Below are 14269 nucleotides of genomic sequence, written 5' to 3' on the forward strand. Positions count from 1 at the left end.
TGTACTCTTATCTTTGTATATGGTGTGTTGAGTGTTGAGTGAAAAAGAAGAAGATTTTTAGCCTCTCACCTCGTGTGTTCTCTTTTAGGGTTTTGTGAGTGTGTATGTGCTTGCAAGAGCTCAAGCTCTCTTCTCCCCTGCATCTTTTCAAAATAGAGAAGCTGGGCACAACTATCAACATAATTACTCTGAGCTTCAGCCAACAGGTCAACCAAGCCCATGCAATAGCAACAACAACAACAACATCCCACAAAGAGCTCATAGCCATTAAAGGACTACATCAAGAGGCCATGAGCCACGCTGAGACAGTAGAGGATACTCTAGCCTACACCACCATGGATTTTGCAAAGCACTGCACTTTAACAGAGGTCAACATCCATCACTTGCATGAGCAACTCGGAGATGCTGAGGCCCGGGCCACGCAGCCACTATTCACTCCATCGGGTCCTTCGTCTATCAACATAATTACTGAGCTTCAGCAAAACAGGTCAACCAAGCCCATGCAACGGTAGCAACAACAACAACAGCCACAAAGAGCTCGTAGACATTAAAGGACTACATCAAGAGGCCATGAGCCGGCCTCAGACAGCAGAGGATACTCTAGTCTACACCACCATGGATTTTGCAAAGCACTACACTTTAACAGAGGTCACCATCCATCACCTGCATGAGCAACTCGGAGATGGTGAGGCCCGGGCCACCCAGCCACCATTCACTCCATCGGGTCCTTCGTCTAGATCGGTCGACCACAAGGTGGATGCACTCATGGAGATCGCCACCGAGCTCCCCATTTTGGCTTTTCCCCCTAAAACCTCTTATCAGCTCCTTGATTTACAATTCTGAGCCATCTGCCTTAACCCTCTCCAACATGATATCTATATAGAAGAGTCCCCCTCCTGCCCAATAGTATACATATGCTCTATCCAAGCTCCCCATATATAGCCTAACTCTCATCCCCCATTTTTGTTTCTAGGGTCTGCTCACCTTCCAACACCATCATAATCTCTATGACCTCCCTTTCCACCCTTTTTTAGCCACCCTTACAACCTGGAGCTTACTACTTAGATATGGCTTCCCTACCATAGCCCAATCGGATCTCATTGATTTATCTTTATCAGGTGGCGTCTGCCCCTACCCCTATCTCCCCCTCCTTTCGAGCCACGCACTGTAGTACAGGCCCTGCAGTACCTTTGCACAACTAGCTGGCATGTCGTCCACGATGCCTATCTCTCCCTCCTCAATGATCCTCTACCACCCTACTCGGCACTCGGCTTACTCATTCTCTACCATCACTTCTTCATCCAAATCAACGTCATGGAGGCCACTAGCATATGACAGTTTGATGACACCCACATTGCCTTTCCATGGGAGTACAACAAAGCCTGCCGCCGCAGTCCATTTCTTCTATACTCATGATCCTCAGGCAGCTGCTGCTGCAACAACTGACCATGGCCCCAAACGACAACAATGATGGTTGATGGGCAGGGCGGCTTGCCTCCTCCAACCCCAAGCTCCTCTTCACCACCTCCTCCTCCACCATCAAGCTCCTTGTCTGAATCTCCTCACACACAACCCCTACCACCCCCCTCAAGCACCTCCACAGTCTTCCCCTTTTTGGTGCCCCACCTTCTTTGCCCTCACTTCACTTTCCCACTCCACCCCCATCACCCACCCCCCTCACCAATTTCACTATCCCTCAACTTAGGAATGCACACAGCATTTCGAGATATCCCCTCCACCTCCGCTAGACCCCCACCTTTTCTCGACGTGAGCCTCACCACCCAACCTTCATCATCTACACCCCCTCCACCCCTGTTGTCGGCTCCACCACCCGCCCACCCACCACTCAAAGAAGGGGAGATCACGCCACCACCAGTGTATGAGCGTGAGGAAGTCAACCCCTTTGAATTGGCATAATCCTTTGAACCACATGGGAGTTCGAGCAAGCCATTGCCATCCTGCTCGATCGACAACGCCCACATCACCCCATCATCCGCATCAATGACCACCTCGACCTCAATGTCCTTCTCCCATACCTTGATGCCAAGCACATCACCTCGCAGTGTGATCACCCACCCTGAACCTGTGTTGGCGGACACCACTGGCCACCAGCCAGGCTTGTCCCATAACGTTCAATCTCATGGGTGAGTAGCCGGCCTAGCAATAGCTCTTCCTCAACGAACCCTTCATCTGGGACATCTACTTCTATAATGCGCCTCGTGTGCTCTGGATCAGCCTGGATTATCTTCCCATTTGAAGACAGTGGGCCTAGAAGATGTTCCATGAAATGAGAAATAGAAGAACCCAAAGTTACAATTCAACTTCCCATGGTTCGCGCCCCCATCACCACAACATCCATGTACTGAAGAATCCATGGTCAGGCGCTTCAACGACTTCATCCGCCATACCACTAGGTCCCTGACCCAGCAGTGATTGCCACGATCCGATTCTTCAACCTCATCATCACCTTGTTGGAGTCCTTCCTAACATGGGACCATTACTTTGAGGGAGCCCAAGGCCTCACCTTCGACATCAACAAAGGGCCCACACTCAAGCATTTGTTCGACTACTACGAACGAGTCATGTGGATACCTTCTTAGCGGCTCCAAACCTTTGAAGACATGATGGAAATGACCTTCTAGATGAGCAACTGTGTCTTCCATCGTGCCCCTCCCGCTCCTACCTCAATGGGACTTCATCCGCACACTTACTCTATCTACTATAGATAACGTCTTTGACTAGTTCTAAGGATGGACCTACAATTGGGAGGGGGTATGTTAACCACTCTAGTTAACATAACATGGCTACTATACCTCCTTTGTAATTCATCTTTTTGTAACCATGCTAAGCACTTATTGTAAATGAGACATAGGATGACTGAGATTACAGCTTGTGTAATGCTGGCCATAAGGAATTGATTCACATAGAACTAGTTAAACTAGGAAGACTAGTTTTGGGCCCCCATTTGTAATTGGGCGGCCATACATTGTAAATATGAGCTCATGTATATGACATTTTATGAAATATGAAAAGTGACCATCCCAATTATCTCAATTGAGTCTTGCCTTCTCTCCCTCTCTCTCTCTCTCTCTCTTTTTAGCTTACGGTGGCTTGCTTGCTTGTGATTGTTGGTGTATGTGAATAGGAATGATGTTGCTCTCCCTTCTCTCCTTCACTCCTTTCTCATTTCTCTCCACCTTGTCTTGTTTGCAGATGATTGGCATGAGAAAGAGGTTGAACTCTCCATAGCTCCTTCCCTATTGCTCCTACCTAGCTTGCTTGGATCTCTCTTTGGGTGACACAAAGAGAGTGTAGAGTTAGCCCCTAGTGGCCTCACATCGGGGAGTTAAACCTATTAGGGTTGTCCAAGTGTAAATCATCGGATTCAACCCTTACATGCACTCTCTTCTTCTTCTCTCTTATGCTTGCAAGGTAGCATGTTAATCCATTAACACTTGCAATTTGGTCTACTCAGGGTATGGAGTGGTCACATTGGAAAGCACATTGTGGCTTTTAGCTCGAGGGGGTCATTCATAAATATGTAAGCGTAGCACGTGGGCTCAACAGAAGGGGTTTTTTAAATCCATTTTTTAACACATTTTTTACAGATTGAATAGAAAAAGGGTGTGTTTTATTCTCATGAAAATTTAACAAATAAGGCGTTTTTTAATTAGGCCTTGAAAGCACTGATATAGAGAGTTTACATACAGTGAACCCCCCAATGCTTTTAGAAAGCAATCTCTCATTGTGGTGGAGTGAATGGTGAAAACTCTATGAGGCAATTACTACTATGGTGGTATAGAAAGATAACAACTCCATCTGATGAAAAGGTAGCCTCCTCTAATAGGACTCAAGTAGAGGAAACTAAATTACATCGTGCAAGAAAACCTCTATTTGAAAACTCATCTGGTAGAAAGAATCACACAGCATGGTTGACAACACAAGTGAAATATGGAAACAAGTGGAAACCATGATGAAGGAGCATCACCCAAGTTCATCTCAAAAACATTGTCATACAATAAGCCATCAAATTAAATCTACAAAGTTCACTTTTCTTGATCTACAAAGAATTTTAATATACAATGTCAATATCCTATTCCCTCTGTGTACCTCCTAAGTCACACCCCTCACTCACGGCAACGTGAGGAGCATATGTCCCCTTGGTGCTCATGTGTCTCCATGGGTTGTAGTGAGTCATGCACACATCATGATGAGTCCAGGATTAATCTCCTAGTTACTTTGTTAAAATTAAAATTTTTAGTTCCATTGAAGAATAGAGATACACAAAACAAAAGATGCATTATATTGTATTTCAGTAATTTCAGCCAACAACATCGAATTTTCATTGATGAGTGAGTTTTCTAAAACAGATCATCGGGATCAAATTTTCATTGATGAGTGAGTTTTCTAAAACAGATCATCGGGATCAAATGGTGGAGTGGATGAAAGATCCCTGCCCCCTCCACACAACAAATTGGGGATGCTAGCAGCGGAAGTAGCTCTTCTTGCATGGGGTAGGGTCCCTCACTCGGGGCCTTGCCCATGGATATCCAGACAAGAGACCCGGAAAAACTTCCCCCGCCCGGAAAGCACAGGCGACTCCTCGAGGATATTTTTACTTTAATGTAGTCAAGAGACTTAACTAACTGAACTGATCCGACCGAGCCTGTAAGTTCCAAGGTCAGATCAAGGAAAAGACTTTCACTTGGATCATAGAGACCAACACTTTTTTCCTCATTGAGAGGCACAGCCGTTGATTCTTTTCCATAGAACAATTTCTATCTAGGATATACTTCATCTATGTACCATAACAGAATTGAGTCTCATTTTAGGGATCCATCAGTCCAGCTTGTCTCGTGGGGGTTAGCCAACCGCCCAACCACTGTAGTGATGGGATCCATTTAGGAATTTGGTTAGGTTTTGTCTTGGGTACCAGGGAAAAGAGTTCCCAGGTCCCCTAGCCGGATCTTTAGGCAAATTTCAAGCTAGTCACACCACTTACACACCCAATGTGAAATTTCTTGTTTCACAGATTCCGTTGACTTCAAAACAATCTTTTAATGAGATCATAGTATCACTCATCATAATCCTCCAAAATATCTGATTGAATTCTCATTTCCAATCATTCCTTCATCGGTGTACCTATAGCATCATTGGTAACTAGAACGCTCACCACTTGTCCACTCAGGGGCCTTTTTGATAGTTCCTATTTCATAGTACTCGGCAATATATTCACTTTATAAAAATCAAAATGGAATCTCTGTTGAAGATCAGCAAGATCAACCGATAGATCCATATAAAAGAGCCATAGACTCATCCATTGAGGACCAGCAAGGTTAATCAACCAGATCCATGCTCGATTTCAGAAAACAACTCTTACGCCTTGTTCCAATATCTTCCTCGATGCACGTCTGGGTATCTTCGGTGACCCCCCAGAGTCCCAACACTGTATGGTTAGCACTCTCTAGGATCCTTCTCATAGGTCACCTAGCGCTTCACTCATAGGCTGCCTCCTTGGTCCCTCATCCACCGTATCGGAAGCTCACCATTTAAATCGAACCAAGGCTGGTCAAGACCTCAGCCGACCTTGCTGCGTGAGACGTCCTCCATTGACTCTCGGTCAACTGTTGCAACTTTATCAGTTAGGTCTCCACACGACCTTATTCACAAGACGGTCAAAATGCTACCCTAGTATTCTTGACATAAAACAATCATTTAAAAACAGGTCATAAATACAGTTTCAATAACGAACTCTTGTCTTTCCACATTGTTTCACATCAATCCACATCCAATTCATATGTATTTCCATTCTCATCCAATCACATCATTTTTCATCTCATCACATCTCTCCTCATTTAACCTCATCACATCTCATCTACTCGCATCTACCCATATCCTCATCACATCTCATCCACTCGCATCTACTCATATCCACATCTCATCACATCACATTCATTCACATCTCATCCATTCATATCTACCCCAATCCACATCACATCCATTTCACCTCACATCTCATTCATTTACATCCATCCCGATTCACATCTCATCCATTCACATCACATCTCATTCACATCTATCCCGTTTCACATCACATCACATCACATTCATTCACATCACATTTCATCCATTCACATCTATCCCAATTTACATCTCATCTCATCACATCCATTTCACATCACATCCTATGAATTCTCATCCGGATTCACATCACATCACATCTATTCACGTCCATCACATTCAAGGTGGTTCCAAACGTTATGTACTGTACGGATCCGTACGTACTGTACGTTGTTTCGTACGGAAAAAAATTTTAAGGTACGTAAAAATACGTACCATTGGTAAAAATACATAAAAATACATAAAATCTCAGAAATTTCAGCCACCTACATTAAATTTTAGTCCATGTCCACATTGACATATAAAACTTTCGAAATAGGGACACAACAAGGTCAAAAACCTACTAATTCAAAAGTGAGAAATTAGAATCACAAAGTCGTCAATCATACTTAATAAGTTAATCGTACTTAATACTTAATACTTATTACTTAAGACAAGTCACATTGTCACAAGTGAGTCATGACAACTCACAATTCACATTAAGAAATGATGAAATTTGAAAATGAGTCTATGAATAATGACAAAATGTGCCATGTCCATACAACACCAAATCAAAACTAAGGTAATCCAAATCAAAACTCATCATCCGATGAGGATGATGACCCTGGAGAATCAAGCATATAACCCTCCGTGATGACATTGCCCTCGTCATCATACTCAGGCCCTGTCATCATGGGCATAGGTGGGTGGACTGCGTCAGATGTCCCTATCCCTGTCTCTGCATCATCCTGCTGGGTAGTGTGAATGAGGCGAACGGCCTCATTCGCACGTGCTCGAGGAGTCTGAATAGGCAGCTTCCCTCTCCGGGCGCCTCTCCGGCCAGAACTCTGCACCTGTTTTGGGGTGCCCAAAGCATGATAAGCTCGTACGAGCTTCATGTTGGCCCTACAATAGACCAGTCTCTCTAGTTGAGAGGTGCTCAAACGATTGCGTATCTTTGTATGTATGAGCGAGTAAGCACTCCAATTGCGCTCACAAGCACCTGCTGAACAATCCTGCACTCCAATTCAAAAAAAGTGCTTCATTCATGTGAGCTCAGCAATTCCCAATAAGCTTCACAAGACTAGTTCATAGTCCATAGTACATACATGATATACATACCTGAGATAGCACTCGCAGAGCTATATCTGTAAGCTGTGGAAGACCCTGTCTTCCATAGTTTTGCCACCAAGTAAGAGGAAGCTTGGTGGCCTCTGGTCTAAGAGCAACAACTCTAGCAAATGAGGGTCCCAAGTTGTTGATCCAGCCTGCAGAGCTCCGCATCAATCTCCAATTGCTGCTCCACATCATACATACTATTAATGTACCTATCTCGCAAGGTGAGGAGCTCCCTATCATGAAAGAGAAATGGCGTCTTGTAGAAAGGATGGAGGAATGCAGCCATCCCATGAATGGGGCGACTCATATACCCCCATCAATAATCCACAATAGCCAATATATCATCTCGGCTGCAAGAGTAAAATAAACAGAGAAGTAGAGCAATTAGTAAGTCAAGACTCAAGAATCAAGATTCTGTAATCGGCCATCAAGAATCAAGATTTTACTTACCAATTCTGTGTCAGGGACGTACAGGCTGCAATATGACTCTTCATCTGCATGAAGAGGTGGTACACTAAGCCCAAAGTGGAGCCCTCCATGTCTGTGACTCGCAGAAGTACAAATACTGGCTGCAAAGCCACTAAGAGAGTTTGCACATCCGTCCAGAGGGTCTCATCCAGTATCCATCTCTGTATGTATTTGGTGGGCTCTGTCTCTATGAATGATACATATCCCTCCACTTTGGATCCACAACTGTCTGTAATAGTGGATCTCTCAATTTGAAAAGCCTGTGTAGCACCAAATACATATAGGCAAATCTTGTCTTGGATGGCCGCACCATATCTAGGTTGCTGTGGCTCCTAAAGATAGCCAATGCCTGCTGCTTCTTTCTGAAGAATGTAGTGATCTTCATGGCATCAGAAACTGTGGGTTGCACCCAACTCAGCTTGCCTATGTCCTCCATAAGCAAATCAAGGCAATGGGCTGCACAGGGAGTCCACACAATGCGAGGAAACTCTGCCTCCACCATGTCTCCCATTGCCTTGCAATCAGCAGCATTGTCTGTTACAACCTGCACCACATTCTCTGGACCAACTTCAACAATTGCGTGGCGAATATGCTCATAGATACTCTCAGCAGTGATGTGTTTGCCTGCCTTCCCAGCATCCACAGCGCGTAAGAAATACGTACCAAGACATGAAGAGACAAGAATATTGATGATGTGTCGTCGTCGTGTGTCACTCCAGCCATCTGAAATGATAGTGCAACCAAATTGTTGCCAACCTGCTTTCACTGGCACCAATGCCTTGTCTATCAAGGTCTTTTGCTCATCAAGCATCGTGGTGCGCATCTTTTTGTACTCAAGCCCTGACCATGACTCCGTGTGTCCAGCCTGGGCTATAGCTCTGACCATCCTCTTCCATTGGTCAGTCCTCAAAACATTGAAGGAGATATTGCACTCTATGAGAGTGCGATATTGGTCAGTCCTCAAAACATTGAAGGAGATATTGCACTCTATGAGAGTGCGAGCAATCTCCATCTCAGCCACCTTTTGCCTTTCTTTAACCCAAGACTGTGCATGCACACGAGAAGGCAAGGTGGTTTGCCTTTTCGTATATGTATCACCCTCATTCTCATCTTGCATGACAGAAGGCCTCTTTCTGGCACACGATGCCTGCTCAGAAGAGGCAGGCTGAGATTCATCAACCTGCGTGGATGGACCAGCCAAGTCCCCAAGAAGAGCATCATGAAGCGCATCCTGTGTCTCTTGTGTGCCTCTTCCTCTTCCAGCTGCCCCCATTGCAGGGAAATTTTCAGCAATCAACTGGCCTCTCAATGCTTGTGGCACTCTCTTGCACCCTGCACAATTGTTGGTGGTGCCAATGCCTGTGAGGTGCTTGATGACACGAGTAATTGTACTCGTGAGGGTGAAATTACAGTACTTGCACTGCCATTGTCGAGTGCCACTACCTGCCTGTCCTGGAGTAGTCACAATGCGAATGACGTTTGTGTGCTCCTTCCAGTATGGGTTCTCTTGCTTTGGCATGATTGCTCTGACAAATTCAATGCACAATGCCAGCAGCCATACAATTTCAATCAAGATTCAGCAATCATGCAATGCATAATATTTAGTGGGCAGCTCAGGTGAGAGTGAGTGTGAGAGGGAGGGGGAGAGAGAGAGAGAGAGAGAGAGTTATGTTGCTGCCTTGGGGGCCTGAGCAAGGGTGGGTGGGGAAAGGGGGGCAAACAGCTTACAGTATCGTCGGCGACCACCACACGCTGTACGGAGTCCAGGCGGTATCGGCGAACCCAGGGAGGCGAACAGCTTACAGCCGACGAACACAGAAGGGAGGGCGGTGGCAAATAGTAGGTGGCAAACACACAGACGGGCGAACAGCTTACGGTATCGGCAACCACCACATGCTGTACGGAGTCCAGGAGGTATCGGCAAACCCAAAAAAAAAGATACGAGACGCTATCGCCGCTGGCAAAACCCGAAACGACCACCAAAAAAAAAACAACGTACGGATCGATCCGTACGTACGGATCCCCGTACTGTACGGATGTACGGTACGAAATGGATCCGTACGTACGTTTTGATCCAACCTTGATCACATTCATTATCATCACATCCATTTACATCCATCACATCACATTCATTCATATCCATCAGATTCATTTACATCACCATCCCATCCCATACATTCTATCCTCATTACTGTTGAAATGTCAAGCTCGTATACAGCTGGACGATAGCACATGGGTGCTGACAGAGTGACAGTATGGTAGATGGATATCGTGTGGTGTGTTTATGACCGCGTCCCAGCTGGTCATGTGTGGTGTGGACATTACATTAGGTTTACTTTGTAGTGTGGACATAACACTATGTTGTGTTCTCTTTTTGAGTTAGTGAGAGAGATGATGACTATGGCTTCTCTCCTTCTTTATGATTAAGGAATATGGATTAGGGTTTGCTTCTCTTTGTGTGTGCTCCCTCCTTCTTCTGTTTTTTATCATGGTATCAAAGCCTAGAGCTCATTAGTTGTGTTGTGAGAGTGAGTGAGAGAAGAGGGAAGAAGTAGAAGCTGTGAAGATTTCCATTGAAGCTGTGGAGCAAAAGAAAGCTATGGAGCTCACCTCGGTTACAGATCTGAAGCTTGGCCTAACGGGTAAGAGTAGCAAAACTCTCTTGAGCGGATTGCAGGTGCCAAAGAGTAGGTTCAGTGAAGATTGAAGTGCATAAAGCAAGCAGAAAATTTCTGGTTTTGAAGCTTTCATGGAAAGCTTGTGAAGGAATGTATTTTGTCAAATGTATTGGGGCAAATACAAAGGAAACACAGAGGTTCTCATGTATTGTGAAAGGGCACATGTATTAGCAACACTGGAGCAAACCATTGCATGAAACATTGATGTATTTCAGGAGATTTGTGAAAGAAAAATCTATTTTTTTGACTCCTACAAAACAGAGAATATATGCCCCGTGGAGGATCAAATGCGGCAATACTACTCAAAATTGGAGCTTTCCCTTCATACCCATGATGCATTAGGTCATAACTAAGGATACTATCAACTCAATGGTGATAACCCCTCTCTCCTAGAGCCTCAGAAGTAGGTGGCGCTTTTCTGTAGCAGTTTTGGGATAGGTTTCAACATTTTTCATGCCATTTACTCATTTCTACACCATTTGATGCCATTCAAAGCTTGGGGAGTTGAGAAAAGGCATTGCTAAGGCATTGTGAAGCTTGGTTGGAGCTCATTTGTTGGATTAAGAGCTCATTGAAGTCAATTATCAGTCATTTGTAGGTTTACAAAACTGTCTGCAGAAATAGAGTCCCACTAATCAAAGCATTAATCCCTACCTGTAGCAAATTAAGCTAATTCCTTTGGTACAAGCAAGGAGCTATGAGTTGCTAAACTTTTTATTCAAAAATTTTTGAATTTGGATGAGATTTGAAGAATCTATGAGCTTTTTAGTGACTATTGGTCACTGACATATGCAGAAATAAGCAAACCAGAGAGTCACATTTTTTATTGTAGCTCACTCAACTTGAAGAATTTGGTCATTTCCTCTTAGGAGCACTTGGAGCAAAGTATTGGGAAGCTAAAGCATACCTCAAACTTGGATTTCAACATCTTTTTGAAGGATTAAGGATCATTCTTTGACTGGTTTTTTTTACTGGTTCTCTGGCGAGAAAAAAACCAGAAAATTTCAACTAAACTTTTTTGAAGTGTAATGCCTTGGATGGTTGAGATACATGCATTGGAGAGTGTTTGGAGGTAAATGTGTATGCAAAACACATATTTGAAGAATTTTACAAAGGATTGAAGTCTTGGACAACATTTGCAAGTGTGACATTACAGGGTACATTTAGTACATTGTTTCGAGTACAATCTGTAAGCAAACATGGGAGATGGTCTGGTACAAATTGTTGGAGAGAAGCTTGACAGAACTAACTTTCAAGTGTGGAAGTTTCGAATAAAGAGTTTTTTGAAAGGCAAAGGTTTATGGAGTCTCGTGTCGGATGAAGACCCGGAGCCATTTCTACCTCCTCAACCAAATAATGCTCAGTTGGTGGCTCACAAGCAATGGGTAGAGCAGTCTTCGAAAGTGTTGCATTACTTTTCAATATGTGTAACAGATGCCTTGCTTATTCACATCCAAGATGCAAATACACCGAAAGAAGCATGGGTGTGCCGAATGTATGAGACAGACACTGGTGCAAGGAAGATACAACTAAAGCAACAGATTCACAGTGTAAAACAAAGGAATAGGAGTATACATGAGTATGTTCAGGAAATCAAGGGTTATGCAGATTCACTATCATCAATTCATGCCCCAATGGATGATGATGATTTGGTTGCTCTCACATTGCGTGGTTTAGGCCGGGAGTACAAATCTTTTGATACTTCCATCTCAGTAAGGTTGGGAGGAATGCCAGACTTTAATGAGCTTGTGTCATTGCTCATTGTGGAAGAATTAAAGCTTGGACTTGGTGGTATGAATATTACAGGTGGTGCATCCTCATCCAGTAATGATGAGCATGCAAGGAATCAGGCTTTTTACTCATCTAGAGGCTCTCGAGGCAGGGGGAGATTTTCTCCTCGAGGCCATGGAGGACGTGGTTGGAATGACAGGTCTACTCAACCACAATCAAATCAGAATTTTTAGAATTCACAGTCATCATTTGGACCACGTGGAGGTCGTGGATTTCAATCCCATAGGGGGAGAGTTGGAACAGGTGCTCGTGGGAGAGGACGATGGCAAGGTCCTCAACAAAATTTGAATGGGATTGAATGTCACTATTGTGGCAAACTTGGACATATGGCAAAAGATTGTTACAAAAAGCAGAATGATGTCAGGAATGGAAGACCACAACATGGAAATTATGCATCTACTAGTAACAATGATGGGATTTCAAATCATCTTTTTGCAATGAAGCACATTATGGGGACAATGGATTCTCAGAATGCTGGAGATGAGTCATGGTATATGGATTCGGGTTCCTCAAACCACATGACATGTCATGGTGAGTGGTCTGAGAAGATGCAACCATTGGGTACAAATGGTTATGTGGTCACAGGAGATGATACTCAGCATCTTATAACACATGTTGGCAGTGTGCCCTTGAGGATGCATGATGGAAATGTGAAGAATATGTCAGAAGTGCTATATGTACCATCCATTACAAAGAATTTGGCATCAGTAGGCCAAATGGTTGAGCAGGGACTACAAGTAAGATTCAATGAGAATGGCTGTTTTGTGGAAGACTTTAAGCATGGCTGTAGATTGATTGTCAAGGGCAAGAAGGAAGGAAGGTTGTTCAAATTGGATGCAGGCATACGAGAGTTGAACTCAGCCATGTTTTCTAAAAGCAATGGGATTGTGCAAGACATTGATATGTGGCACAAAAGGATTAGACATGTCAATATACAGAGATTAAAGAACATGCAAACAAGAGGCATTGTCAGTGGACTGCCTAGATTCAAATATGATGGACATATGCATGTTTGTGAAGCCTGTCAGTTTGGAAAGCAGGCATGTTTGGGACATCATAGCATAGCGGAGGCTACACTCCAACCCACACACTTTGTCAATCCGTGAATGCAACCCGGTTAGCGCATAGAGGCTATCCCGAATGGGAGAAGATGAGTTAACCACACACTAATGACTTCTAGTCCTACTCAATCCTTCTTCAACACTCAAGCAATCAATCTTACATAATCAAAGCATCAAGATTAGGCTACACTTAAGCATAAAAATGCAACTTATGCAAAGAACCTAACATGCAAAGAGCTATCACACAAGCCTCAACTACACATCATTTCATGCACAAGCTTCATCACATGCACTCTACAACTCACAAATCAAAACATCATTAAGAAATCTAGATTAGCAAGTGTGTAGACCAAAACCTCATATCATTGAAAATGTAGAGAATAGAGAGTACAAGATTGAAGCAAGAATGGAGATGGAGAGCCTTGGGAGAGCACTTGAGAAGGAGCTATGGAGCAAGCTCTCTCTATGAGCCTCTCAACCAAATGACCAAAGAGTCCTCTTAGCTCTCAAATGGGCCACCTTTTATACAAAAATTCTAGAACTCCCAAAAGTTCCCATGTGGGATTATTGTCAAGCCCTCTCCCACATTCATCTACAACTTGGAACTCTTTTCAAGAGCCCTAAGTGTCTTTTTTGTTGCATCCTTGTATTGATCTTCATTTGTCATGCAACACTCCCCCCTTCCTATTTTGTGCACGTCCTCGAGCGCGGTAGTAGAAAGAGCTGCAACAAAAAAACAATGGATACATTAAAGTCTTTTATTGAAAAAAAAGAAAAGAAAAGAAAAACCAGCAATGATAATTTCACACGTGAGCATACAAGTGCAAGGCTGATTAAAGTTTTAATGAGTACTAAAATAGGTGAGTAAAGACTAGTCAAAGTGAGACTTAAGTGGTAGATAGTGCTATGCAAAGGCAAGTGTGCTTTGTACACCGCCGGTTATGACCGCAGTCTCAATGTCCTACAAGTATGTAAGTTATTCCTAAGTGGCAAACCTACTCCCAAATATGAGCAAAGGTGATTGGAATTCTCTCTTCTCTTTTTTTTTTTTTT

General features: G+C 43.7%; 1 protein-coding gene across 1 annotated transcript; it reads right to left on the reverse strand.

Moving 5' to 3' along the window:
* Window positions 1-6692: 6692 nt before the first annotated feature.
* Window positions 6693-9205, reverse strand: LOC147613884 (uncharacterized). The gene is made up of 4 exons (XM_086781318.1): window positions 8036-9205; window positions 7669-7946; window positions 7222-7396; window positions 6693-7115 (listed from the first exon to the last, which is right to left on the reverse strand). The coding sequence occupies exons 1-4, from the start codon at window positions 9203-9205 to the stop codon at window positions 6693-6695; spliced, it is 2046 nt and encodes a 681-aa protein (XP_086637444.1).
* Between the last annotated feature and the right edge of the window lie 5064 nt (window positions 9206-14269).

Source organism: Cibotium barometz, chromosome 43 (genome assembly GCF_041138505.1).
Source record: "Cibotium barometz isolate CiBa-2024 chromosome 43, ASM4113850v1, whole genome shotgun sequence".
NCBI lineage: Eukaryota > Viridiplantae > Streptophyta > Polypodiopsida > Cyatheales > Cibotiaceae > Cibotium > Cibotium barometz.